Raw genomic sequence first — 22,852 nt, forward strand, 5'->3', positions numbered from 1 at the left:
TTGCGATGCCGTGGACCGGCAGAGTTTGCTCCAAAGCTAGGCGGCGTCCATGGTTCACGGCCGAGGTATATTGGCGGCCTCCTTGACCATGAAATTCCCGTCATATTCCTCCTCTTCCAATCTACTGTTTCTCTGGTTGCCCTTTGTCTGATTTATGCCGGGAGTTGTAGAGCTCGGTCAAGCTTCGGAACCCGGGCTGGGCCATTTTACGTCTCACGCGGGTTTCAATAAAGTGCTTTTCCTTGGAAAGAAGGGCTGCGTGGGAGTCGGGACCCTCGAGTTGACCGCCTGTTTCCCAGTCCGAGAGGCCCTCCCAGGCCATGTCCCGGGGCACGGCTAGCCGCAGCGCGCTTCTGGCAAACGAAGTCTGGTGGAATAGGCTCTGCTCTTGGGGCCAGCGGCCGTGGATGGGTGACTCCTTGATACGTGTCCGGTGCAGGTAGTCGGGCTCTGCATGCACGTACACGGTGAATGTCTTGTGCGGGCTTGATGCCTTTGCGGACCCTGGAGGCTCATGGCCTTGCTGGGGATTGTAATCGAACTGGAATGGGCTTTTCCCGATAATGGAGAGAGCAGACAAGTGGCTTGTTGCAACCGAGATGAAGCAAGAAGGATCCTAGGTATAGGGACGGGGTCAGAACTGCCAGCGGAAACTGGGCCCGAATTGGACTAACGTAAAGCTTCTTGAAAACATCGATATCGGTGTACTGTCGTAGCACCCGTAAGACGGCTCGCCGCTCCGTCAGATTTGCCGGTGCCGGCTTAACCTTGACAAAAAGGGTCCGCAACTTGGCTGGTGTAAAGCGTTTGGCAGCGGCGAAGTGCGACGCCATGTTCGGAGTCCAAGCCTGTCCATGGTTGTCGAACGACGGAAGGAGACTGTTGAGAATAATTGAGATTTGCCCGTGCGAGCTAGCAAGTGCCAAGGCTGGTGTGGGGCCGGTTAACTGATCCGACAAAAGTCCCCTAATTTTGACGTTACAAGTTAACTCATCAGTTTTCTTTTCTTTTTTTCTCATCACAACCACATTATCAACTTGCCCAGCCTTTCCTCACTGCCTCCAACTCTTTCATGGACTGAAGTTCCCGAGACGGACGATTTTGGCACCTCTTGTTCGTATTGGCTGCCACTATTCGAGGTACCTTCTTCAATGCATTCTACACTGCACGGTCCCCATCAGCATGTCCCATCACAACGGTTACTGTACAGTACATACAGACACATACAGCGCACGCTACACGGCAGATGTCTACACTACGGTCTCGTAGCTGCCCTCTGTCCGTAGTGTATGTATGTACACGTGTAAATTTGATGTTTGTCCACCTTTTGCATGACGAAAGGAGCGCTTGGCCCTCAACCTATTGCATTTAAGGCCCGAGATAATTGGGCTTTCTAGTGTATCAACTGTATGCATCGTAAATACATCGGTAACGCCGTCCAGCTGCAGTTGGCTTGATCAACTGAACCAGTCTGCGGCATCCCGTTTCTAGCCCCGATTGGAGATTGTGGTGCATGAAGACGGCCCAACGATTTCCACCAAGCCTACCCAGAGCTCCGGTTGATGGGTCAGCTGGTGGAACTCTGCAAGATCGGGATGAAACAGAGGTCACGGGAATATGGAAATAATCATGAAATATGCATGCAAACATTTAGAAGAGAAGAGCAACCGCGAATAATGCATACCTGCCTGATGTCGGGCGTTTACGACGCTGCCCTCAGTGGGTTATTCGTGAGCAAATCGATAAGTTACTCCCGGCCAAACTCAGACGTGGATAGGTAGGGGTAGGCGATTGCACAAGACTATCAGATCCTTGCTCCTGTTCATCACACTCGGCAGAATGAAGCCTTCGAGCAATCGTGCAAAGCAAAGATGAAACAGACCTGGGCATTGAATAGCGGCTTCGATTAGGTATGGTGAGACTCGTCCACGGATGGTCGTTGACGCCACAAGCAACCAGCTACCCATAGATATGGGTTCGGCTCTCAACTTGACAAAGGGCTCGGGAAGCTTGCCGAGGATGGATGTCGAGGGTAAGTCTAAATGTGCAATTCTCAGCAACACTTTTAATAGATTGCAATCTGGCTCTCTATCAGTAATAATAAGGGAGACGTGTTAAGCATCAGACTGCCATGATCTGCAGCAACTTTGGTCGGGATGGCCTTGGTGCAATTGGCACGGGCTCCGTTGGCAGTTTTACCGATTGAAGGGTATCCCGGCCCCTTCACCAACAGGAGCCGGCCCGGCTTGACCTGCCGGATGGAGAAGACACCCGAGGCTTTGGGACTCGGGAATGTCTACAGTGTCAGCACTGTCAGAACTGTCAGCCAGCGATAAGAGGCCTGAGCTCTCAGTGAGCTGCCAGTGGTCCTGTTGGAGGGTTGCAACTTGCAAGCCACATTGTAAAGATGAGGAATGTCGCAACCCAAAGCAAACCACAGAACAGCTTTTACCCACGTCGCACCGCAAGGGAGTGTCGGGCATCAGTAAGGTTAAGTGTACGGAGTAGGCTCCATTTTCATCCCGCTAGGTGCTAGCAACGCGCTAGAGACAAAGCAGTTTCCCGTCTCTCCGTCCGACCGACCTACAAACGATACGACATCACCTCGAGCTGCCCACTTTTTCTACAACGCTCGCCGCCTGGATGTGTTCCAGCCAACAAAGGAATAGAGGGCTGCACTCCTGTCGTGGATACAACGTAACTCTCGTAGTTGTTCAACTTCCAAATGTTTCACAGCAGTCGAGAATTCGCACTGCGAGTTGGTGGCATTCGATGCATTGGGGAAGGAAATTGAAGGCTGTCACTCGCTCTCCGACGGTTTGGTTCGAAGGTAGCACAGCAGGCAGTCATACATACAGTGCGAATCTGTTCAAGAGCTGCGCACCCAATCAAACTGCTTTGCCCACTGGGGAACCTGTCTCCATCCAGGGTTCCGAGCTGGTGGGAGAGGGGGCAGGGAAGACCGGGGAAGCGCCGCTCGCAAGCCAACACCTCGAACGGACTTCGCGCGAACAAGGCTCATGCTCCAGCTCGACAGAGACTAGGGCGTTTGGGGCGTCTATGCGCCGGAATTGCTGGCCTTGTTAGTTCGCAGGCTGCCGCAGTCTCGCAGAAGCCATTCCCCCTTTGATTCCTTCTTTTTGTTACCTTACCAATTTCGTCTTTGTCAGTATTTGTTCATCTCACTCCGTTTTGCTCGAGACAATAGACTACATACTCTTCGGAGCTGTTATCTTTCCGAAACTGACCCTCCCCATCGAGATTTCACGAATGTATCTTCGGAGTCACAGGAAATAAGGCTGTATGTGATTGACAACACCTGCATCGCCAGCCTTCAGCTCTGTTGCATCAACCACCTGCGACCGCACAGTCCGCATCCGCCGATTGACGCCGAGCCGTCGCGGCCGGCGAGGGCGCAGGAGCGCTCAAATGTCCGCATAAGCTAGCGCTTGTGCTTCCCAACCTCGGTCCTTGCGGTATCACCTTGCTTGACACGGCGTCAATTCACCATGTATGAATCCACAGGCTGTGGAACCCAGGACGTCGCAGCGGCAGGAAATCATGGCAACCACGGGGTCCTAATGCAAGCGTGGGGACACGCAGGCGGTCGGGAACAACACCAAAAGCAACAGCAAGAGCACCAGCAATACGAACACCATCGTCACAATCAGCGACGACATGCACCTCAAATATTGGAGTCTTCGCCGCCACCAACCGATACGCCGTCACCAGAAGCAGGGGGCAGATCGTCTCCAACACAAACCGTCGAGAAGTTGGCTCGCAGACTGAGCAGGCAGAACTTGCAGTTGGGTCAACAAAGCTATGCTCCAGTGCAGACGCCGGAATCCACATCGAGCTTGCCAAATGTCTTACAAATACCCAAGTCTCGCGAGTGGACCGAGCCTGAAGCCTATACCCAACCACAACAGGCCTTTGCTCACCGGCCAGTGTACAGCCGCATAGCTCCATGGCTGCTTTCAGTGCCTGACATGAACGAGCCGATCGAGGTGGATGAGGCCTTTGCCGGAGAACCTAGCGAAGACCGGCCTGACTCTAAGCGTTTCCGCCCATGGGAGAGCGCACATCTCCAGGGTGGCTACATCAACAGCCGCCCAGTCGACCTTAGCATACAGAGCATGATCGCAACCGAGACAACATGTAGCGTGCGCGATGAAGCCCCACTCGTACCAACAATATCGCCACCATCAACATCATCCGAGCTGGCGACAAGGCCCGAAGCGGCCAGTCATCTACCCGTCATAGAACCCGAGCTTCAGTACGCCATGCCGCGCTGCGACCTTGAGCCCGACGACGCAGGGGACGAAGAAATGGGTGATGTTCTTAAGGAGGAGCTCTCTCCGGTCGAGAGTGGTATTCTGCGGGCCGCGAGGGGCCCAGGAAGAATCAGAAAGTACACTGTCGACGGTGTGTCGTTGCGGTACCGGCTAGCGGTCGATGCCGCATTACGCTGCGGCACCGTGGTGCGAAGCCGTCCCAGGATGCGCAAGCGGCATAAAACACGACATGGAAGCGTCCCGTCTCCGGCAGCAGTATCGGCAGCACCTTCACCTGCTATATCAACTTTGCCATCGGCATTGCCACAGCCACATCCCTCTCCGCCGCCATGAATGGGATTTCTTATCTACGTCTTGATTCACTTTTGGTTGTTTTGAAAGCAGCGCACATTACATTATACCCTCTTCTATGCCGAGTTTTGCGCACTCGGATTGTTCGTTCAGGGACCATCTTGGAGGGTTTGAAAGGCGTTCAAGTGTTGGTGAAACACTTACGTTGGCAGATAGTCGGGCAGCTAGATTTATTAGCTGCCTAGATTTGGGATTGTGGAGTTCTGTGGAGTTCTACTTCTTTGTGGGAGGTTTTCCATAATACTGGGCACTTAGAACGCGGTTGCCGGGCCATTGTTGGGCGCAAGGGTCAAGCTCACCGAGCATTTAGAGTTTTTTCACAGTTTCCCTTTGCCCCTTTGCCGGCCAGGGCAGCTCAAAGGGACTGATGGGCATGTATGAGACAAGCACTTAGACCTTGGATAAGAATCGCATAACCCCGCCCGATGAGGCGGCAGCTCCTCTTCAGTGTTTTGACCTTTATCCCAGCTACTGATGTGGTTGAGCCTGGCTTTCCAGGAAACACTCTGAGACTGACCAGCGTTGAATGAGCCGAGCGTTTGCTAGGTGAGTGTCCAACTACGACACAATTTCATACAGATTGCACTCTCACATGACGTTACAGGACTATTCTCAGCTTGTGCTTGCTGCGTATGTTTGGACACATCCTCACCAACCGCTAGGGGAAGGGCTGCTACTGCTGGGCCGGGTTGAGCCGGGTGGACGGTCCCACATTCCAAGCGCCTCGTACGCTTTGTGTTCGCCACCGAGCCATCTCGAGTGTCCTGACCCAAGCTCGAAGGCGACAAAGGATACTGCCGTTCCTTTGTAGGTTGGTCAGCTTCATCAGAGTCATCCACCGCGTCATCCCCGGGAACTAGGTCGTGAGGGTCGGCGTGATGGCTAGACCCGAATGGTCAGGATCATGACTTCTTGAGAATGCTAGATCGCTCCAGGCAACCCACACATTCCTCGCTTCCTCGGCCGGTCAGGGGGCACATGCATGGATAGGACCTCAGTCTACAAATGTCTGGGCCACTCCCCCCTCCCCCTTTCCTCTTCATATCATCTGTTGCTATGGCAGGCCGAGTGGTTTGTTGACGTTCCAGCTCGATCCCTCCACCAAATCCCCTTTCCCCCGGGCAACCCCGTTGGGCACCATGGCACCCTGGAGCAATGCAGGAATCTCCCACTCACGTATCCCATCCCAGCAGCAAAGCTCAGCAGCAAAATCTACAACGCAAAATCTCTGCGACGACCCAGGGTCCTCCAACAATGGCCGGTATAGATGGCATGGCGTTCACAGCTAGCGGACTACCCCTCCCTGCGAACAAAGAGAACGGCACTTTCTGCTGGCAGGACATGGCGAACGAGGCGGGGTCGACGGATTTCTTTGACCAATACGTTGAGCTTGGAGACTCGGACGCGGAATCACGCGGAGAAGGGGTCGGCCGCCTCGGCCAGTACTACGGCGCGTCGGAGCTGACAATCTCGCCACATCCACCCGCTGGGCATGTGCCTCCCGCCGATGAAGTTGGGCCAGTGGCGGGAATCGTGCCTAATCCGCAAGGTCGCCTGCTTCCCGCAGGGGCCATAGACGCTGGCAGTACTGCTAGCTTGACCACGTATCCGACACCGTCGACGGCGAAATTTCCGCGGCCACGGCCCGAACAGAACCCTCTTCATCGAGGAATATCCAGCATGGCAGGATTCAGTGGTCAAGAAACCAAGCTAGAACAGCCGGCTCCCCCTATCGGCCTTGGTGAGGCGCGCAGTGCCGGGGGTTCTATTTCGGACTCAGAGCTGCTGAGACTTGAAGGCCTCAGTATGCGATCGCCGCGTGTTCAAATGCACCCGTCTGCGTCTGTGCCTGCGACACCTCCTTCACAATCTCCCAGCCCTCGCAAAGCTGGCCGGTTGCACGAGTTTTGCTCCAAGATCCGCAGCAAGGCGGCGGCGTTGCCCGGGAAGAGACAACAGCCGGAAGCCAAGGCGAAATCAGACTCGCTAAGTCCGCTCGAGATTCCCATCATGTCCACCGCCCAAATGGAGCCGGCCATAACGTCCGGGCGATCGCGGCCGTACAGTCCGAACCTGTCCACCGCGACGTCCCTCTCTCCGCCAAACGCCAGCGCCAGCGCCATGTCCGCGCCCTCGCATCAACCGCTCGTTGGCCCCAGCAGCAGCAACAACAGCAACAGCAAGGCGGGTTTTGTCAACGGCTTCCTTGATGATCCTTTTATACCGGATGGCCTCCCGGGAACGCAGTTCGTCCAGCCTTTTCAGGCCGGCAGCACGCTGCCTCAGACCCCCCTGCAGACCCCTTTGCTGGATAGCATTCCGGTGTGGCAAATGCCGCTGTCCGCTCCTAACAACAAGCCGCTTTGGGTACCAGACTCTTCTCAGTACTTTGTCGGCGCTAATTCCGCTACCAACAACAATTGGTGGGAACCTCCAGCCGATGTGATGGATACGGATCCGCCTTCGATCCCCTTACCGCTATCCTACCCGGCTGCCACAAATGCCCGCAATGCGTCCCTCAACCTCGCCAATGCGCTTAATAATCAACAGAGCTTTGAGTATCCCGCGCCCCCGGGCACCGAAAACGGAAGCTTTACCTCGGGAGGTCTTATGATTCACATGCCGCAGCCGCGGGCGGGCCCTTCGCCCGTCCTTTACAACGACTCCGCCAGCCAGGGACTAACCCGCACAGATCAGCACCACCGCCGACCGAAGCCGCGCGCGCCGTCGTCTGGAGCCCGCCATCATCATTACAACGCCAACGGCACAGGCTTCTCCCCACGAAAGGCCCGCGCCGCAAGCGGCAGCTCACGCGGTTTCGAGCCCAATTCCCCCAGCCCAACCACCCCTTCGCAAGCACCAGGAGCAGGAACAACAGGAACAACAGCAATTGCCACCTCGTACCCCCCAACCTCCCCTAGTATAGGCCGCCTCCACCGGCGTAGCGCATCGATGCAGACCCTCTCGCAGACGGGGCTGCCGTCGGAGCCGCCCACCGCAATCCGCAAACGCCGCAGCTGGACTGGCCGCCGCACCACCACCTCCTCATCTGCAACCGCCCTCCGCCGCAACCACAGCCACAGCAGCTTAGCCCTACCTTCGCTCTCCACCACCGCCCAGATCGTCGCCGGCAGCAGTAGCAACACCGGCAGGAGACGGACAACAGTTACCACCTCAACATCTACGCCGTCGACTCCCAACCTGAACCATCACCACACACATCCCAACAATCGCCGCAAATCCACCACCACAATTACCAGCAGCAGCAGCAACATCAAGAACAACAACAATCGTAACGCTAGCAACGCTGCACTCGAGAATGTGGCGGCGGCGGCGGCTGGGGCAAGCAGCGACGGCTTCGTCAACTACACGCCACAGGACCGCACGCTGCTCATGACGGGCGTGGCGCCCTCGGGCAGCTCCAAGACCAAGGCGCGCCGCGAAAAGGAAGCCGTCGAGCGCCAGCGCGAGTTCCGCGACCGCCTGGCCCGCATGGTCCAGGCCGTTCAGGCCGCGGGCGGCGACGTGAGCAAGCTTAGCGGCGAGCTGGTGGACGGCGTTGATCCGATGATGATGGCGATGATGCCGACCGAGATTGATGCGGCGGTGGGGTTGGGTTTCCCTTCCTCTGCCTCTTCCGGGGTTGCTACTGGTAGTACTAGTGCTAGTACTGGTACTGGGAGTGCTACGGGTACGGGTACGGGTACGGGTGGAGGCTCAGGTATGGTTTGAACGTCAACAAGGGTGGTGCTGTTATAGATGGTAGTGATGGCCCTGGTACTAGTGTTGGTGCTAGTAATGGGAGGGAGGGGTATAAGATTGAGTAAACCATTTTCCCTTCTTTTTCTTTCTTTCTTGTTTTTTTACCGAGGCGGGGGGTGGGAGTTTCAGGCTGTGTCTTCGTGGTTTGTTAGCTTTATGCTTTCCCCTATTTCTAACACTTTTCGCTTTGTTTTGCGGGAAGATGCGGAGTAGGGGTGTTGCTGACTCGTGATAGGGACTGCATGTGGGATAAGGGGACACTACAGATCCCGGGGGTTGGAAAGGGGGAGATAATCATGTGCTAGAGCGGGGATGCTGAGGTCAGAAACTGAGTGAGTAGGAGTCAAGGGGCGGGAAGGCGGAGCTGTGAGGTTAGAAGCTGGGAATGAGCTAAGGGGTTGTTTTCCATTCTTGTCTGTCTCTCTGTACGCCAGGAAGGCTGATTACGCTCGTTTGTTTCTGTCAGTACTCTCTGTACGTCTATCCAGCCTGTCTTAGGTCCATCTGTTGTAGCAAGTACTACTGTATGTAAATAAAGTAAAGAATAACAATAGCCTCAGTGTCGTGTCCGAGACTACTACTAGCGATGGGGTGTCTTCGGCAGTGTGTAAACGATCGTTCTCGTCACAGATCCGCTCTCAAGATTCCGTCCTATCCAGCTATTCCCAATCCCAATACGCTAGGACTCATCCACGGTAGAAATCAGCGAGGTTTATGACTAGGCAAACCAATCCCTTGGAATAAGTAACATATACATCCCATTGATCCCATCTCTCAGTCACGTCCTCACTCAGAACCTCCAGGATAAGCGCATACAAAACCCGCAACTTTGGCTACGTAGCTACTAGTTATCATAATCAAATGACCAATCCTTACACAACTGAAGTCGACAAGCCATTGGCAGGACTCCCCCTGTAGTGAGCAACCTTCTCCTAGACATTCTGCTCGGAAACACGTTTTCAGAACAAATTCAAGTGTTTCCTGCCGCAACCCACGCATATCGTAGCATAGCTCATTCTCATACAGCACATGCACCAACCACACGACTGAACTTGAATTTCAGCGGAAGAACTGACCAAGTCTTAAGTTCACCTCAGTACTACCATTCCCTACCCTACCCCGAACCCAAAGAAAATAAAGAGCCCCTTTCCCTTTAAGAAGGGACAAGGCCGAAATTCTGCCACCACAGTAACGACCCAATATACATATTCCCCTTTTCAGTCCAGCTGTTTCAAAGAATCATCCCATCCCACTTATATATGTGTCTGCATTTATGTACAATAAACCCTAAGAAGATTCAGTAGCATGTGTGTGTGTTCCGAAGCCGGTGACTGTGCGAAAACTAGGGCGTGATGGTGAGCCCGGGAGGATAATCCGGACGGAGGGGACGAACATGCATAGTGCTGTCTTCCACTCCTCACCTATCTACCCCGTAAAGACAAAGACGTGACGCCTTTCTATGCTTTCCTGCCCGCCTACCCGCCTCCAGCCGGTATAGATAGTAGAAGAAAGCAAAACTTAAGTGGAAGCAATGGTCCATGCCTGGCAGCACGCGTGTATTCGACGCGGCAGACAGGTCCTGGAGGGATTTTAGGCTGAGCGATCCGGGGGTACTGTTAGTCGCCCAACCCTCTCCCCAGTGTGGCAGGCAGCAGGCACCCGCACAGGCCTACATACACCTCCGGTTGTATCTACGGCACTTGCAGCCAAAGGATACCCCCACCAAGGTGTATGCACTTCCGGCGTGAAGAATTCACTTATAAAAGAGCCGACCGACTTGGAAAACAAAAACGCCGTGTCCCCATTATCATGATGGCAAGATGCTATTAGCAAAATCCTGATCGTGGACCATGCCTGAAGCATCCGCTAATCGTAGCCGGCGCCACGTTGCCATGGGCTGAAAAATGTTAGCCGTGTCCGCTTGAAACCGCGACTCGGGGCAAACCTACCTGGCATTGTTATTTGCCCTGAAAGAGGCGGAGGTCCCTGGGTGGCCGAATGGGCTAGGTGACCGGACAGAACTCGAGTCGTTGTACCTCGGAGGGCTGTGTGGACCGTCTGCAGGGAACAGCGGCATTGCGGGGTCGGCGGGGCTGCGCGGCCGGCTCCCATAGCCCCCCGAGTACGTGTTGCTACCCGAGGGGACACCGAGCCGCTCCGTCTGGCGACGCAGTGAGTCAGATGTTATCGACTCGGCATCGTCATCGAGGTCTAGACCACCCTTGAATCCAGATTTGTCGCCGCGGGCAGTGGCGGCAAGCGCATCCAGCTCGGTCGTGGTTGTAAGATGCGTCTGTGACTTCATGAAGGAAGTTCTATCATCTGCCATGAACTGATAGCGGCCATCCGGGTTATCACGCAAGAACACAAAGACTGTGCCGACAATGAGCATGAGAAGCAGGATCAGGGAAAAGGCAGCGTTGGTGATCCATAAGACAACGCCAACAACTCCAGTGACGAGGGGCGGCTGATTGAAACTCTCGGTGAAGATCATGAGGAAGAGGGAGTTGACAAAGTTCATGGCACAGATGGCGATGTTGAACGAGTTGGTTTTCTTGTCCATCCAGGGGCGAAGGACGCTGGCGGAGATAAGCATGGCAGCTTCCAAGATGATGAAAGCAACGGCCTGGACAGTACCCTTGTCCTGCGCAAAGGAGACGAACATGGCCTTGACGATGGTGTACCCAAGTACCGGGACGATATAATAGTAGGCAGAGGCCCGGAACTGGACGTAGAGGAAGCCCCACTTATTCAGGGCCTGAGGATCCGAGAACAGAATATAGGCCGGGTTGTGGTGCATGGTGACGGAGCGACGCGCAATCATGATGACCTTGAACGCGGCCCACCCCAGGGTGACACTCATACCAACGAGGAAGAAGACAGCCAGGACCGTCAGGGCCGGGGAGTCGTTCTGCGTGAACTCCCAAAAACAGAGAATGGTCATTTGGGGGAATCCGATCAGCGTCAGCCTGAACATGATACCCTTGAGGACCGTGAGCCAGCCGTTGCGGAATTCGAGGAATCTGTCGTTAGGCATCCATTTCCTCTTGACTGCCATCTCGCAAAAGCCCTTGAAACCAGCCACGGCAATGGTGGTAAAGAGGACCAGGAGGCAGAAGAAAACAAGGCCAGTCATGAACAGATTCGTCGACTCAATGCCGGCCTTGAACGCCACACGCTGAATGCCGTACACGATGTAGCTCCCAGAACTGGTTTGGATGTTGGACCGCTTGAGCAGGTCACGCTTCATCACGGCCGACATAGGCTCGACGATGCTGGTGGGCAGCATGGCGAGAGAGCGCTTGGCCAAACCCATGCCAGCCTCGGCAAACTCGACGGCGCGCTTCTCTACCTGAACCGAGACGGTGGTGAGGGAGTCGAAGATGGTGGACGGGGTGCCGCCGGTGGCGCGTTGATACCAGGTGAAGATATCCTGCATAAATGAAACGCGGATGATGCCCATGCTCCACTGAAAATCCTGGGTCCATGCCATGACGACAGGCGGTAGAGGGACTCCGGTGAGCCCCAACATGGCCTGGGCTTGGAAGTAACCGAAGAGCGACAGGGCGTTGGAGGCGACATGGGCTGCCGCATTCTGGTGGCCCAAGCCCGACACGATGGCCGACGACACCAAAGCCAAGCCGGCCACGATAGCCGTGGCCCACTTGACGCCCAAAAGATCCACGGTCTTGCCGTTGGAAAAATCGGCCTCGACACAGGCGACGCTGGTTCCAATTTCGGATCCGTCTGTCATATTGATGAAAACCCTCACCTTGGCGTCCAAATCCGGGAAGTTGTAGGCGATTGAAGGGATCTGGCTAATGGCCTCTGGTGTAACGGGCAGGTTGAAGTTGAGCGGGATCTTGCCGGCCGTCATGGGGCACAGGCCGGCTAAGCCAGCATCACAGGGGTTAACTGGCGTCCTGATGATTTCGTATCCATAAGCTGAGATCGAGATATCGAATATGACATGACCCTCAACCGACGAGACGGCCACAATGTCAACGTTTGCTGTGTTGTTGTTTGGTGTGAGTACGACCTTGAATAAACTCGCAGAGAACCCCGAGTTCTCTTGGCAAGAATTGAGAGAGCTTGACTGCAGGATCTGCTCGGCGGCTTGGGCGGGTGCGGTGAGAAGGGCGAGAGACGCGATGGCCGCAAGCGGCCTTAATGATGACCACCGCATCTTTTTCCAAGACTGCTAAACCAATCGATATCGGGAGCCCAGCTAGTGTTATACCTGTCAGTCTCCCAGAGGGTTTTGTGTCGAGTTGACGGCTAGAATAGCCAGGTCGTGTCGCTACCAAGATCGGCCGTTTTGGTGCGTCGGAAGCGACAGTCTTTGGCTGTTAAGGCGAAGGCTAGACAGACAGACCGTCGAACTGAATAGATCGACCTTGCAGAAGGAAATGAAGACGCGCAACGCAGTGGATAGGGAGAGGCGGCGCTAGATCGAGGGCTTTTTGGCGGTCGGCGGGTTCGAGTCGGGGCAGGGAAATGAAGCGAGAGAAGGCTGCCGACACTCTCGATACGCAATCACGAAAGTCGCTGTTGCTCGCAAAAGATGGCGAGAAGACGACGACTTGGGAATTACTTTACCGTAAAATGGTTTCTGAAACTAAGGAAGAAAGAATGGGCAGAAAAGAGTGAAAAGAATGAAGGTCGTCTGCCGAGGCGGCTGAGCAGTGTGTGTGCAAGACATGCGTCTGGTGACGGGGGAATGAGCGACGAAGAAAACAGGGACGCTGGTGGATGGAAACGTCAACTGGAGGAAAGCGCCAGGGGAGACAACGCTTGGCATTGCCAAGGTAGCGCGAGATAATGCGGGCTGGGGAAATGAGCTTGGAGCACTAGAGCGATACCTCAAGTCCGCATTAAAATGCATGGAGGCTAAAGTACTTGCCTAATTGGCCGCATCTGGGCCAGGCTCTCAGACAAACACCGGCACTTTCCTGCCAGGTCAGGGTGTCTCAAATCGCAAAGCGGAGCACCTTGAGACGAAAGGCTTTCATGAGATGACAAAAATCACAGCGAACTGAATCAGGAGATACGAACAGGAAGTTACCATTTTTACTCAAACTGACTGCTGAATTGGCCAACTTGTGCCTTCGTAAAGACTGCGTTGTCCTTCGTGTTCTGTTTGCCTTCTGTAGCGCCCCTGGCATCGCAGAGTTTAAGGGGCGGCGGCTACCTCAGTAACTTGACCATGTTACTGGTAACATTATGCGCCTCCTTTTGTCCCCCGTCCGTACCTCCGTACTTTTTGGGGACGCCCGGTAAAGTACAAATATGCATGCGGACGTAAAGGCCCCTCCTTTTTCAGTTTCCGAGAATCACGAACGACACTGGCAACAATTACAGCTGACAGCGTACAGTACAGTACACACATCTCTGTACGAAGCATCAGCAAAAGTGGCTGACGTTAACCCTACCTTCCCGGCGCTTCCCTCTGCAATGGCTGCGACAAGACGCGTTTCCTCTTGGCTCCGGTGGAATACGGGTCCGTAATGAGACGGGCTGCACAGCCCCCTTTCTGCCAAGTGCCAGTTGCTCCGAATATTGAAACCCCGCTCCCTGCCGTATCCGGAACCCGCCCCAATTTCCAATTTACTGTGTGTCGAGACTGTACCTCCGTACCACAGTAAGCACTTTAAATCGACTTAGAAGGGCTGCCGTGAAAATGACACGACTCGCGGCCGTGGCTGAGCCTACCTTGGGTCTTGGAAGTATGAAGCAGCGATCCGCGCGTGTTGATTGTTGATTGTGATATTTGACTTGTTGACTCCGGGCTTGATTCCCGCCCGCACGCCTTGCAGGATTTACCACCCAAGCACAACGTCATTTCTTGCCCAGCGATCTGCATCATCGTCTGCGCGACCGTGCCGCCGGCGGTCCCAATTTGTCGGCGATCTTTGCCGGGGGTACGAAGTAGATCCCGTTGTTAAGCTTGGATGTTTTCGTGTTTTCGACAATATCTGTTCTCATCTCTCCTCCTTTGCTGTCTTATTGTAGTAGAAGGTCTTTTACTACTATATGTATTGTACAGTACATACATACATATGTGTAGGAACGAGCCCAACAGATGACAGTTCACAGCGGTAAAGGCCTGGCTGACGACTGACAGCATGCAACTCTCGACTTTAGTGTAGAGGAATTGTAAGCTATGAGAACAATTACTCTGTACACTCCCCCCAATCCCATGATTCAGGAACTGTAGAAACATAAACACTCACCGTCATGCCCAATGACGCCATTAAATGCACTTCCGCCGGATCGCTATGCACACACCAAAGTACCTTGATAAACAAGCCAAACAACTCAAATCCAGTTCTGCGGATCCTCCCACGGCTTGGTAGCCCACGAGTAATCGTAGCGTCGCCTGAAACCGCTCAACAGCTCCTCCTCGTCGACGCCGCAGTGGCTCTGGCCGTCCCTGCCGCGGAACCAGCCGAGGCCGTACGTCTTGCCGCCCCGTTCCAGCCGCCTCAGCAACTCGGCCGTGCCGAGCTTGGCCGTGTTGACGAACCCGTACAGCATCTTGCTCTGGTGGATGTAGGCCAGCACGCTGGCGATGGTGTTGGGCTGGCGCGGGAGGAACACGCGCCTGCCGCGCTTCCAGTATACCGCTCCGGCCACGACGCCCATATAGAGTAAGATAAGCAACGCGCCGGCCAGCGACAGCCAGAAGCTCGGCACCGTTTCTTGCCCGGCGTTGATATGCCCTGCACCACCACTAAGATCATCACCATCATCAGCTAACTGCCCAGCTTCACCGTCCGGCTTTTGCCCTATCAGCGCGACAAACACGCGCCCCTCGACTGTCGCCAGCGACGTCACCAGCACGGTCAGGAACTCGGTCAGCACGGTGCCGAACCCGACCAGGAACACCAGCCAGTGGCGGTTGAGCAGGCCCTGGACGGCGACCCAGCCGAACGGCATGGCCGTGTAGTCGAGCGTGAGCGTCTTTGGCGGGGCGTGCCGCCGCCAGAGGATATAGTAGGGTTCCATCATGCGGACGTCGGTCTCGAGCGCGCCCCAGCTGAGCTTGATGACGACCGCTACCGCCGTGATGAACCAGGGGGCGCGGTCAGTGAGAACGGTGGCCGGGGTGAAGAGGACGGTTGGGAGGAGGACGGCGAAGAGGACGATAACGGCGATGAAGGGGAATGCGCCTTCCCAGCGGAGCATCAGAGGCTGCGGGTTGGCCGAGAGGTGGTTCGTCGTGTATCTGTCTCGCTCCTGCTTGGAAGGCGGGTTGGAGTCGTCTGGTGCAAGGCACGAGTTGCGGAGCACGTAGCGGTGATCCTTGAGCCGCTGGTGGATGTCTTGGTGCGTGGCCACGTCCATGTCTTTGAAATCCATGAGGATGTGACAGGCCGTGGCCATGGAGGCGAGGCCGGCGATGCCCTTGACGTCGGCTAGCAGACCGGACCGCCGGGTTTGGAGCAGGTAGAACAAGGCGCATCCGAGGACTGCAATGATGCAGAAGAGAGCTGTCAGGAGGCGGGCCCATACGTGGTGGATAAGGATGCTCTTTTCGGCGTTGGGGAACCTCGAGCGGGTGTCTCGGTCGGGAGAAAGAATGATACTAGCCGCACTGAGCGTCGGCACAAGCGCGTTCGCGAGCAAGCTGGCAACTGACGAAACGGCTACAGCATAGTGCCTGCAGTAAAGGGCCCGGAACGGCCGGAAGAGATTGAACTGGGTTAGGTAGTCGACGTTGATGGACTCTGCAGCCAGGGCGCCACCCTCTTTGGACATTTGATAATATGCCTCGAGGCGCATGACATTGAAATTGGTGATCTGCCACAGCACGCCATACGAGACGGCAACTATTATGGGCAGGAATCTGACAGCAAATCGCTGGCCGGCTGGTATATCGGAAGGTGACCGGAATTTGATGAGCGGGGTCCGAGCGGAAGATCGATAGAGTACCTCGACAGCAGCTCCGAGACCGAGGGATAGAACGATCAACAAGAGCAAGTAGGGCCATCTCATCGATACAGGTTTCCAGTTGGGCTGCGGGTAGAAGATTTCGGTCGTGGCCTTCTTGGTTGGGAAAGTCGTCTGTCTCATGACCGGCTGTATCGGCTCAACTGTGTCGAATCCCGCGACAAGACTGAGATCGACTTTGGAGTGAAACGGGTTATCATCCTCCATAACAACTTCAATCACCTCGCCACGTCTGTTTGCTTCGTTCTGTCCCAACCGTTTTAGTGTCTCCGCTCGGCTCAGGCGTCTGCTTGCTCGTGAGAACGAGCGACTTGGTGGCCGTTCTGTCGTTGGGCTCGCTGACAGCAGTGCTGATTCTGTCAGAGTCTTCTCAGCCTTGATGCCGAGTCCCAAACCACCCGTCAGTTTCCCCTGAGCCTCATGCTCTTGCAATGTCCTCAGAAAGGCCTCGTCGTCCTTGGTGGTCGGTCCCAAGGCACTGGTGACATCGAAGGCCGGAACGGAAGGAACTCGGTCGCTTGAAGCCTTGGATTCCTCTACTCCCAGAGGGGCAGCCGAGTTGATCAGCCTGAGGCCAATGTCGTCTTCTTCTTGAATTGGCTCATGCCGTCTATGAGTCTGACTTCGGCCTTGCTTTCGAGGCTGTGACACTTCTGGCGTAGGAGCTACTGGAGAATAGCCAATGCTAGAATTGCCGGCGAAAGGCGTCCAGCTCGATGATGATGGATTGGCATAGATGTGGCCTTGGTCTTGGCTATCGGGACTCGACTGAAGCGACACAAGAGAGGGTTGTCCATGCAATGGAACGCCTGTGAAGTCATCTTGGAAGATGCCATGGTCGGTAAAATCGGAAAGGGTTGAGATCCTGCTGAAGGCGCTCGATGAAGTGTCGGAACGAAGGGGGACGGGTGGCCGTGGCCTTGATGGGTATGGGTCCATATCTGGTACTATCGCATGGTCTCGGATTCTGAACGATTCTGGATATCGTGGTTATGGACGGACGTTGAGGTGCAGTACACGAGGTCCCGGTATAAGGGGGCGTGGTGTTTGCATGGTCACGAATTGGAGAAAAGAAGACCAAGCTCACAGACCTGACATGGCGAAATCCGCTCGTGACTGCTAGACCGGAGAGAGAAGGCTCCGGTATGCAGCCCAGCTACAATAGATTACGTGCTGTGTGTGGTGCGTACGTACTGTACCTGGCGCCCCGAACCATCTTGGGCGTGCGGCTGGGTTTGTGGGTGCGGTGATTGGCGGCGAATTGAGCGGGACGTCCAGGAGCCGAACCAACGACCAGTCAGAACCACCGGTAGGGCTGAAGGTTGGCGCCCAGCTCCGGCGGGTTGGACATCCAAGCCGTGATGACAGTACTGTACAAAAAGGCAGGGCAGTTGGAAAGCCGTTTCCGTCTTCGTCGCAGGAGCCGGACATGTTGTTTGTTATCAATTCCGACGGCAGACGGAGGAATGTCCATAGTGGCTACCTGGTAGGTTGGATAGATGCCTTACCCTGCTTTTTTGCGATCAGAAAATCGCGAATCCATCGATCGATGTGCAGAATCCAGTTTGCCCGTAGGTCTGCTGACAAGAGCAGGACCGGGGATGCCACAGCAGTGGGATCCCAAGTCCCCTGAGGTCCCTTCCTGGGACACATGCAGTGAGTGGCACCGGGATTTGGGTTGGGCTAGCGTACAGTACAGATATGTAGCTATACGTACTGTGCTAGGGGCATCCCTATCGACGGGATGCGGGAAGGAGCTGTCGGCAGATCCTCCCGTCATCCAATCTTAGGCGCATCGGCACCCTGGTGGCGATGAGCAGAGCATGCGCTTGAGAATCCTCGATGCAGACATCCTGTGCATCAACGCTGTTGAAATGCTCTTGGGTCAAATGTCAGAACAAGATTTACCTCTTGCTGTGCCTGTTAGTATGTATAGTGACTAGATCGTAAGAGCCCGCTACGCGAGCTCTTCGATCTAGGGCCCGCTTCGCGGGCCACAGGCACCCAATCGCCATTCGCCATCACTACAGTACCATCCGTATGTACAACTTATTTGTACCTTTCTTCCTCCTTACAACCTATCTTTTTTCCTCTTCAACCTACGTTCTTTCCTCTTTATACCCTACCTTTCTTACTCTTCGAGCGGATTGTGCCCGCTATACGGCCCTGCCTGCTCTGAGCTTACGGTGGTCCCTGTAGTCCCAGTGGTTACAGTGGCTCGAGTGGTTACAGTCAATCAGCGTTATCAGCTTATCATCATGTGACCTTGAAATTGGCTCTTATGAAGAAACGGCGCGAAGCAGTGCTCACATACAACTTTGCACGCTCGTAGCGAAGCCAATCCATTACTAAATCTTCTAAAAATGGTACCGTTGTAATATAGAGATCAAACGCTATCAAATGGTACCTGTCGCAATATGTCTAGAGCGGTGGTTCAGAAGTTAGTCGTTCTCTAGTCTCATAGTAGAGAGATTACCTTACTGCACTGACGAGACCTACAGGGGATCTTCGGCGCACTGTGGTCTATTAATAGCATATCTACTGTAGGGCTGCTACAGTACATACACTAGTTGCCCAAGAGCCAGGCGAGCCAGGAACTCACCTCCCACCTCGGCGCTTCAAGCCGTGAATTGTCATTCACCGTCTCCGCACTTACATCTGCACTGCATCGGCAGTGTGTCCGCGCAAAAGATGCAGTCGGTGCCCCGAATTGGCAAACGGACGTCTGTGTGTACACGTAGGTATGCACCATCTAAATAACACACGCCCAGTACCGCAAAGCCGATCCTGGAATTGCGCAGATAATTATGTGAACATGGATAGGGCCATTCCCCGTTGCAGCATCCTTCTTTTTTAGTTACCGTTTGCCCTGCCTCGTCCCTACACTGCAGTGGGCTACAGTACACGCGAGAAAGCCCATATGGTGAGACACTTGGCGGCTCGGCTTTGTATTTCTCCGATCTTGGATCCCACCTACCTCTCGTGCCCAGTTCAGCCAGCATGGCTTTGGCCTCTGCGATCTTCGACAGGGGAGGTAAGAATGTTCGACCAGAGGGGTTGAGGGAAGAGGGAGAGGCCGGCTTTTGGATAGGATGATGCCACTGCTAAATTCCCGGGACTATCTCCATATTAGCCTGCCCTCTTTTGTCATGCTAAAATACACCCTGAAGATCATAAAGAGGGCCAATTTCCACCGAAAAGGACCCTGAATGGACTCGCCTCGCTCTCGTACGGAGGAGAAACAGTTGGCTCATGTCACAGGCTGATATTTGCCAGAATTGGATTCTGCTGTTTGATGCCATCATCCCAGCATACCGCAGCGTGATATACGCATATGCTAATGCTTCAGGCTTCCGACTTCAGGCTCTTGTGGTATTTGTGCTCGGCTGCTGCTGTGAATTAGAAGAGCGGAACAGGAGCGATCTTTTCACAATGGCCCGTAAACTTAGTGCGCAGTCGGAGAACATTCTCTTCGCTATCCATTCCAAAGACCAGTCGTACCTTTCGATCAGGGGCCAACCGGAGAACTCATGACGGAAACCGGCCGTGTAAGGAGGAGTGCGTCCAAGATGGTGAATTCGCTCGTCTGGACGGCCGAGGAAGCCAAGTTCCTCAAGGCCGTTCTCCGCTGGCAAGCGAGCGCTCCTCCATCAGAGGATGAGAAGCGACGCCGGCTATGGGCCGAGGAAGACGCCATGCGGAGGCGGAGACAGCAGCAGCAGGCACAGGCAAAACCAGTTGGCGAGTTTCGCGTCCTCGTCATCGGCGGGCGGGGGACGGGCAAGACGGCCATCCTGACTCGAGTGAGCAAACCCCATGTCATCACCGTGAAGTAAGGGTACATGTCTAAACCCGCCGCTCAGTTCGGCCAAGACACCTTCCGCGGGGAAAGCGGGTCGCCCGACCCCTTTTATGAGCACGGCTGCCGACACCCCATCACGCTCAGCACAACGACCACGACAAACACCAAAACAAACCAGCTTCACTCCCCGACACAACCCCAGACCCAGACGTACATGGTCGACGCTCTCGAAATGCCCTCCAAGCAGCTCGTCAGCAACCCCATGATCGAACAGGCCCTCGCCATCACCGAAGCCGCTGTGCTCGTCTACGACGTGTGCGACGCCGCCTCATTCCGCCTGGCCCAGAATCTGGCTGAGTTTATGCGCGAGCATTTCACCGCTTCCTCTTCCTCTCCACCCGGGGCCACTCCGGCAGTCAAAGGCACGCGGCCCTACGCCCTGATCCTGGTAGGCAACAAGGCCGACTCGGACACCTCAGCTGATGGTGACGACGACCAAACGCAGCAGCAGCCTCGCCAGGTGACCTGGGCAGAAGGCTCCAAAGCCGCGGCACGCATGGCCATGCCCGGATGCAGTTCGGCGCTCGGTGTGGCCTTCCTCGAGGTGTCGGCCAAGACGGGGGAAAACGTCGACCAGATCTTTCCGGCGGTGGGCAGGGAGATCCTGAGGATGAGGCGGCTTGTCGCGCAGCAACGGGAACAGCAGGCTGAGAGGGCCATGAAGATGCTCCAGGAGGCTAGACAAAGTCCGGTTGGTAGAGACGAGAAGAGGGAGGTGGGTCACGGAGGCAGAAGCAAATGCGCGTCGTGGAAGGCGTTGTTCGCTGGGAGACGACAAGCGGTAGTGGGCGGCGAAAGACGGTACTAGCTGTTTATGCTGGCTGGGGGCGTTAGGAGTCAATGGGCCGTGATGGTGTTTTCCGGGCAGAGGACAGGTACTTCTCCGTTTGAGAAAACTAAACACCTTGCCTACCCCATCGTGCTGAGAGCTAGGTCAAAGGAGAATCGGAGTGTTCTTGTACAGTACAATCGCTAGATGCCTGCCAATACATACCTTCAATCATGATCCCACACCAAACCATTCAATGCTATCGTTTCGAAGCGAACCCCTTTACCAGCCGTAACGCCACGCTCCAAACCGAATATCTCGACATCGACCTCTGCTCACCTCACGATGATAATTTGCCCGGTCTCCAATGCACGCTTGAAGAGATCGGCAAAAGCGGTGGTCGTGCGGCAGTCGCTCTGTGCTCGCTTCTCCATGGCTTGCGGCAGCCACTCCTGAATCTTCTTGATCCTGTTCATGTTCTGCAAAAACAATCATTAGTAACCGGCCCAGTCCACTATTAAAATGGGCGATAAAAAGGTGTGAAAAGCAACATACTGCCGGATGCGTGCTCATCCACTCCGGCACCTCGTGACCCCCGGTCGCCCTCTCCATCCTCGCCCAGAAACTGACGGCCTCGGCCGGGTCATAACACGCCTCGGCCATCATCATCAGGCCGATATAATCCGCCTCGCTCTCCTGCAGTCTGCTCATAGGGAATCCAAACGCCACGTCCAGGAACCGCGACCCAAAGAAATGCAGGATGAGCGGGCCCAGGCCAAACACCCCGCCCAGCACAACCAGGCTGTAAAGAACAATACTCGCCCCAATATCCTGCGACAGCCGTTCCCCAAAGTGGCCCGCCAGGTTATGCGCAATCTCATGTCCCAAAACCGTAGCCAACCCACTATCTCCCCCAGTCAACCCCAGAATCCCACTAAAGACAAAAACCTTGCCGCCGGGAAGCACAAAGGCATTCGCCACGCGGGGATCGTCCACAACAAAAACTTCCCAGTCCTCCCCGGCCATGCCCGAAAAGGGTATGAGCCGCTGCATGACGCGACGCACGCGTGCCACGCGCGGGTCCCAGGCGGGCAGCAGGTGCACCCCGCGCGACTCGAGCTCGTACAGCAGCCGCCGCATCTCCATCTCGCCCGCCCGCCGCACGGATTCGGCCCCGTACACGTTGAACCGCGTCCGCCCGGACACGGGCACCGTTTCCAGGTTGGAGAAGTAAAAGATTAGCCCGCCGGCGACGGCCACGATCACGATGGTGTAGGTTGGTGGGCTGTTGAGCCCGCGCGGGGTCACCAGCGGCCGCGCGGTCGCCAGCCGGGAGGCGTGCGTATCTGTCTCGGGGGTGTGCCGGGCGGTAGTGTCGATGATGTAGTCGTGGTTGTTAGGAGGTCTGTGGTAGTGGCGGCGGGGTTGGGGGACTTGGGTGGTGGTGATTGAGGTTGCTGGTCTGAGTCTATGGCGGAGGAAGGGGACATGGGCGGGCGGCGGTTGCGGGTGTTGGGCGGCGCATCTTGGAAGAGGCTGACGGGACAAGGAATGAGATATGCTTCTTCGCGCCGCAGCGGTCAGTAAAAGGCTTGCCGTGGTGGAGAGACCTGAAGGTTGCCCGAGGAAGATGGCGGCGAGGTCGAGCCAAGCCCGCCGGCGCAGGGGTCTGAGCATCGTGTAACGGTAGGTAGGTACGGTGTTGCGGCTCTAGACGGATACTTGCAGTATACCGGAGCTGGTGCCCGCCAGAGAACGCCCGTTTAGTCGTGAACCATCGAACTCGGAGCGAATGAGATCGGGGAGTGGCTTCCGGTAAGCTGATGGGTCGGTAATCGGGTCATTTAGGTGAGGTCACTT

At 55.5% G+C, this 22,852-nt stretch overlaps 8 protein-coding genes across 8 annotated transcripts; 4 read left to right on the forward strand and 4 right to left on the reverse strand.

Annotated features, from left to right (window-relative positions):
* Window positions 1-121: 121 nt before the first annotated feature.
* On the reverse strand, window positions 122-833 carry N656DRAFT_797137 (uncharacterized protein; the record flags this gene model as incomplete). The annotated part of the gene is made up of 2 exons (XM_064817599.1): window positions 122-616; window positions 675-833. The coding sequence occupies 2 exons, from the start codon at window positions 831-833 to the stop codon at window positions 122-124; spliced, it is 654 nt and encodes a 217-aa protein (XP_064671510.1).
* A 2,676-nt stretch (window positions 834-3,509) lies between these two features.
* N656DRAFT_797138 (uncharacterized protein) lies at window positions 3,510-4,628 on the forward strand (the record flags this gene model as incomplete). Its single annotated transcript, XM_064817600.1, has 1 exon — window positions 3,510-4,628. One exon carries the CDS (start codon window positions 3,510-3,512, stop codon window positions 4,626-4,628), a length of 1,119 nt encoding a protein of 372 aa, XP_064671511.1.
* A 1,272-nt stretch (window positions 4,629-5,900) lies between these two features.
* On the forward strand, window positions 5,901-7,694 carry N656DRAFT_690074 (uncharacterized protein; the record flags this gene model as incomplete). The annotated part of the gene is made up of 2 exons (XM_064810641.1): window positions 5,901-6,658; window positions 6,821-7,694. Coding segments are annotated over 2 exons (1,632 nt in total), but the record flags the coding sequence as incomplete, so codon positions are not given.
* Window positions 7,695-10,274: 2,580 nt separating this feature from the next.
* N656DRAFT_707018 (TRP-domain-containing protein) lies at window positions 10,275-12,594 on the reverse strand (the record flags this gene model as incomplete). Its single annotated transcript, XM_064811399.1, has 2 exons — window positions 10,275-10,305; window positions 10,358-12,594. 2 exons carry the CDS (start codon window positions 12,592-12,594, stop codon window positions 10,275-10,277), a joined length of 2,268 nt encoding a protein of 755 aa, XP_064671513.1.
* A 1,830-nt stretch (window positions 12,595-14,424) lies between these two features.
* N656DRAFT_777999 (uncharacterized protein) lies at window positions 14,425-17,770 on the reverse strand. Its single transcript, XM_064814925.1, has one exon. It carries the CDS (start codon window positions 17,298-17,300, stop codon window positions 14,727-14,729), a length of 2,574 nt encoding a protein of 857 aa, XP_064671514.1. The 5' UTR covers window positions 17,301-17,770; the 3' UTR covers window positions 14,425-14,726.
* Window positions 17,771-19,027: 1,257 nt separating this feature from the next.
* On the forward strand, window positions 19,028-19,789 carry N656DRAFT_608150 (uncharacterized protein). Its single transcript, XM_064810281.1, has 3 exons — window positions 19,028-19,102; window positions 19,203-19,395; window positions 19,495-19,789. Exons 2-3 carry the CDS (start codon window positions 19,282-19,284, stop codon window positions 19,684-19,686), a joined length of 306 nt encoding a protein of 101 aa, XP_064671515.1. The 5' UTR covers window positions 19,028-19,102; window positions 19,203-19,281; the 3' UTR covers window positions 19,687-19,789.
* N656DRAFT_608115 (uncharacterized protein) lies at window positions 19,749-20,956 on the forward strand. The gene is made up of 3 exons (XM_064810280.1): window positions 19,749-20,164; window positions 20,225-20,585; window positions 20,672-20,956. Exons 1-3 carry the CDS (start codon window positions 19,892-19,894, stop codon window positions 20,872-20,874), a joined length of 837 nt encoding a protein of 278 aa, XP_064671516.1. The 5' UTR covers window positions 19,749-19,891; the 3' UTR covers window positions 20,875-20,956.
* A 371-nt stretch (window positions 20,957-21,327) lies between these two features.
* On the reverse strand, window positions 21,328-22,669 carry N656DRAFT_836242 (uncharacterized protein; the record flags this gene model as incomplete). Its single annotated transcript, XM_064818773.1, has 3 exons — window positions 21,328-21,471; window positions 21,548-22,277; window positions 22,539-22,669. The coding sequence occupies 3 exons, from the start codon at window positions 22,667-22,669 to the stop codon at window positions 21,328-21,330; spliced, it is 1,005 nt and encodes a 334-aa protein (XP_064671517.1).
* Between the last annotated feature and the right edge of the window lie 183 nt (window positions 22,670-22,852).

The sequence above is a fragment of the Canariomyces notabilis genome (assembly GCF_033297395.1).
Source record: "Canariomyces notabilis strain CBS 508.74 unplaced genomic scaffold N656scaffold_7, whole genome shotgun sequence".
Taxonomy (NCBI): Eukaryota; Fungi; Ascomycota; class Sordariomycetes; order Sordariales; family Chaetomiaceae; genus Canariomyces; species Canariomyces notabilis.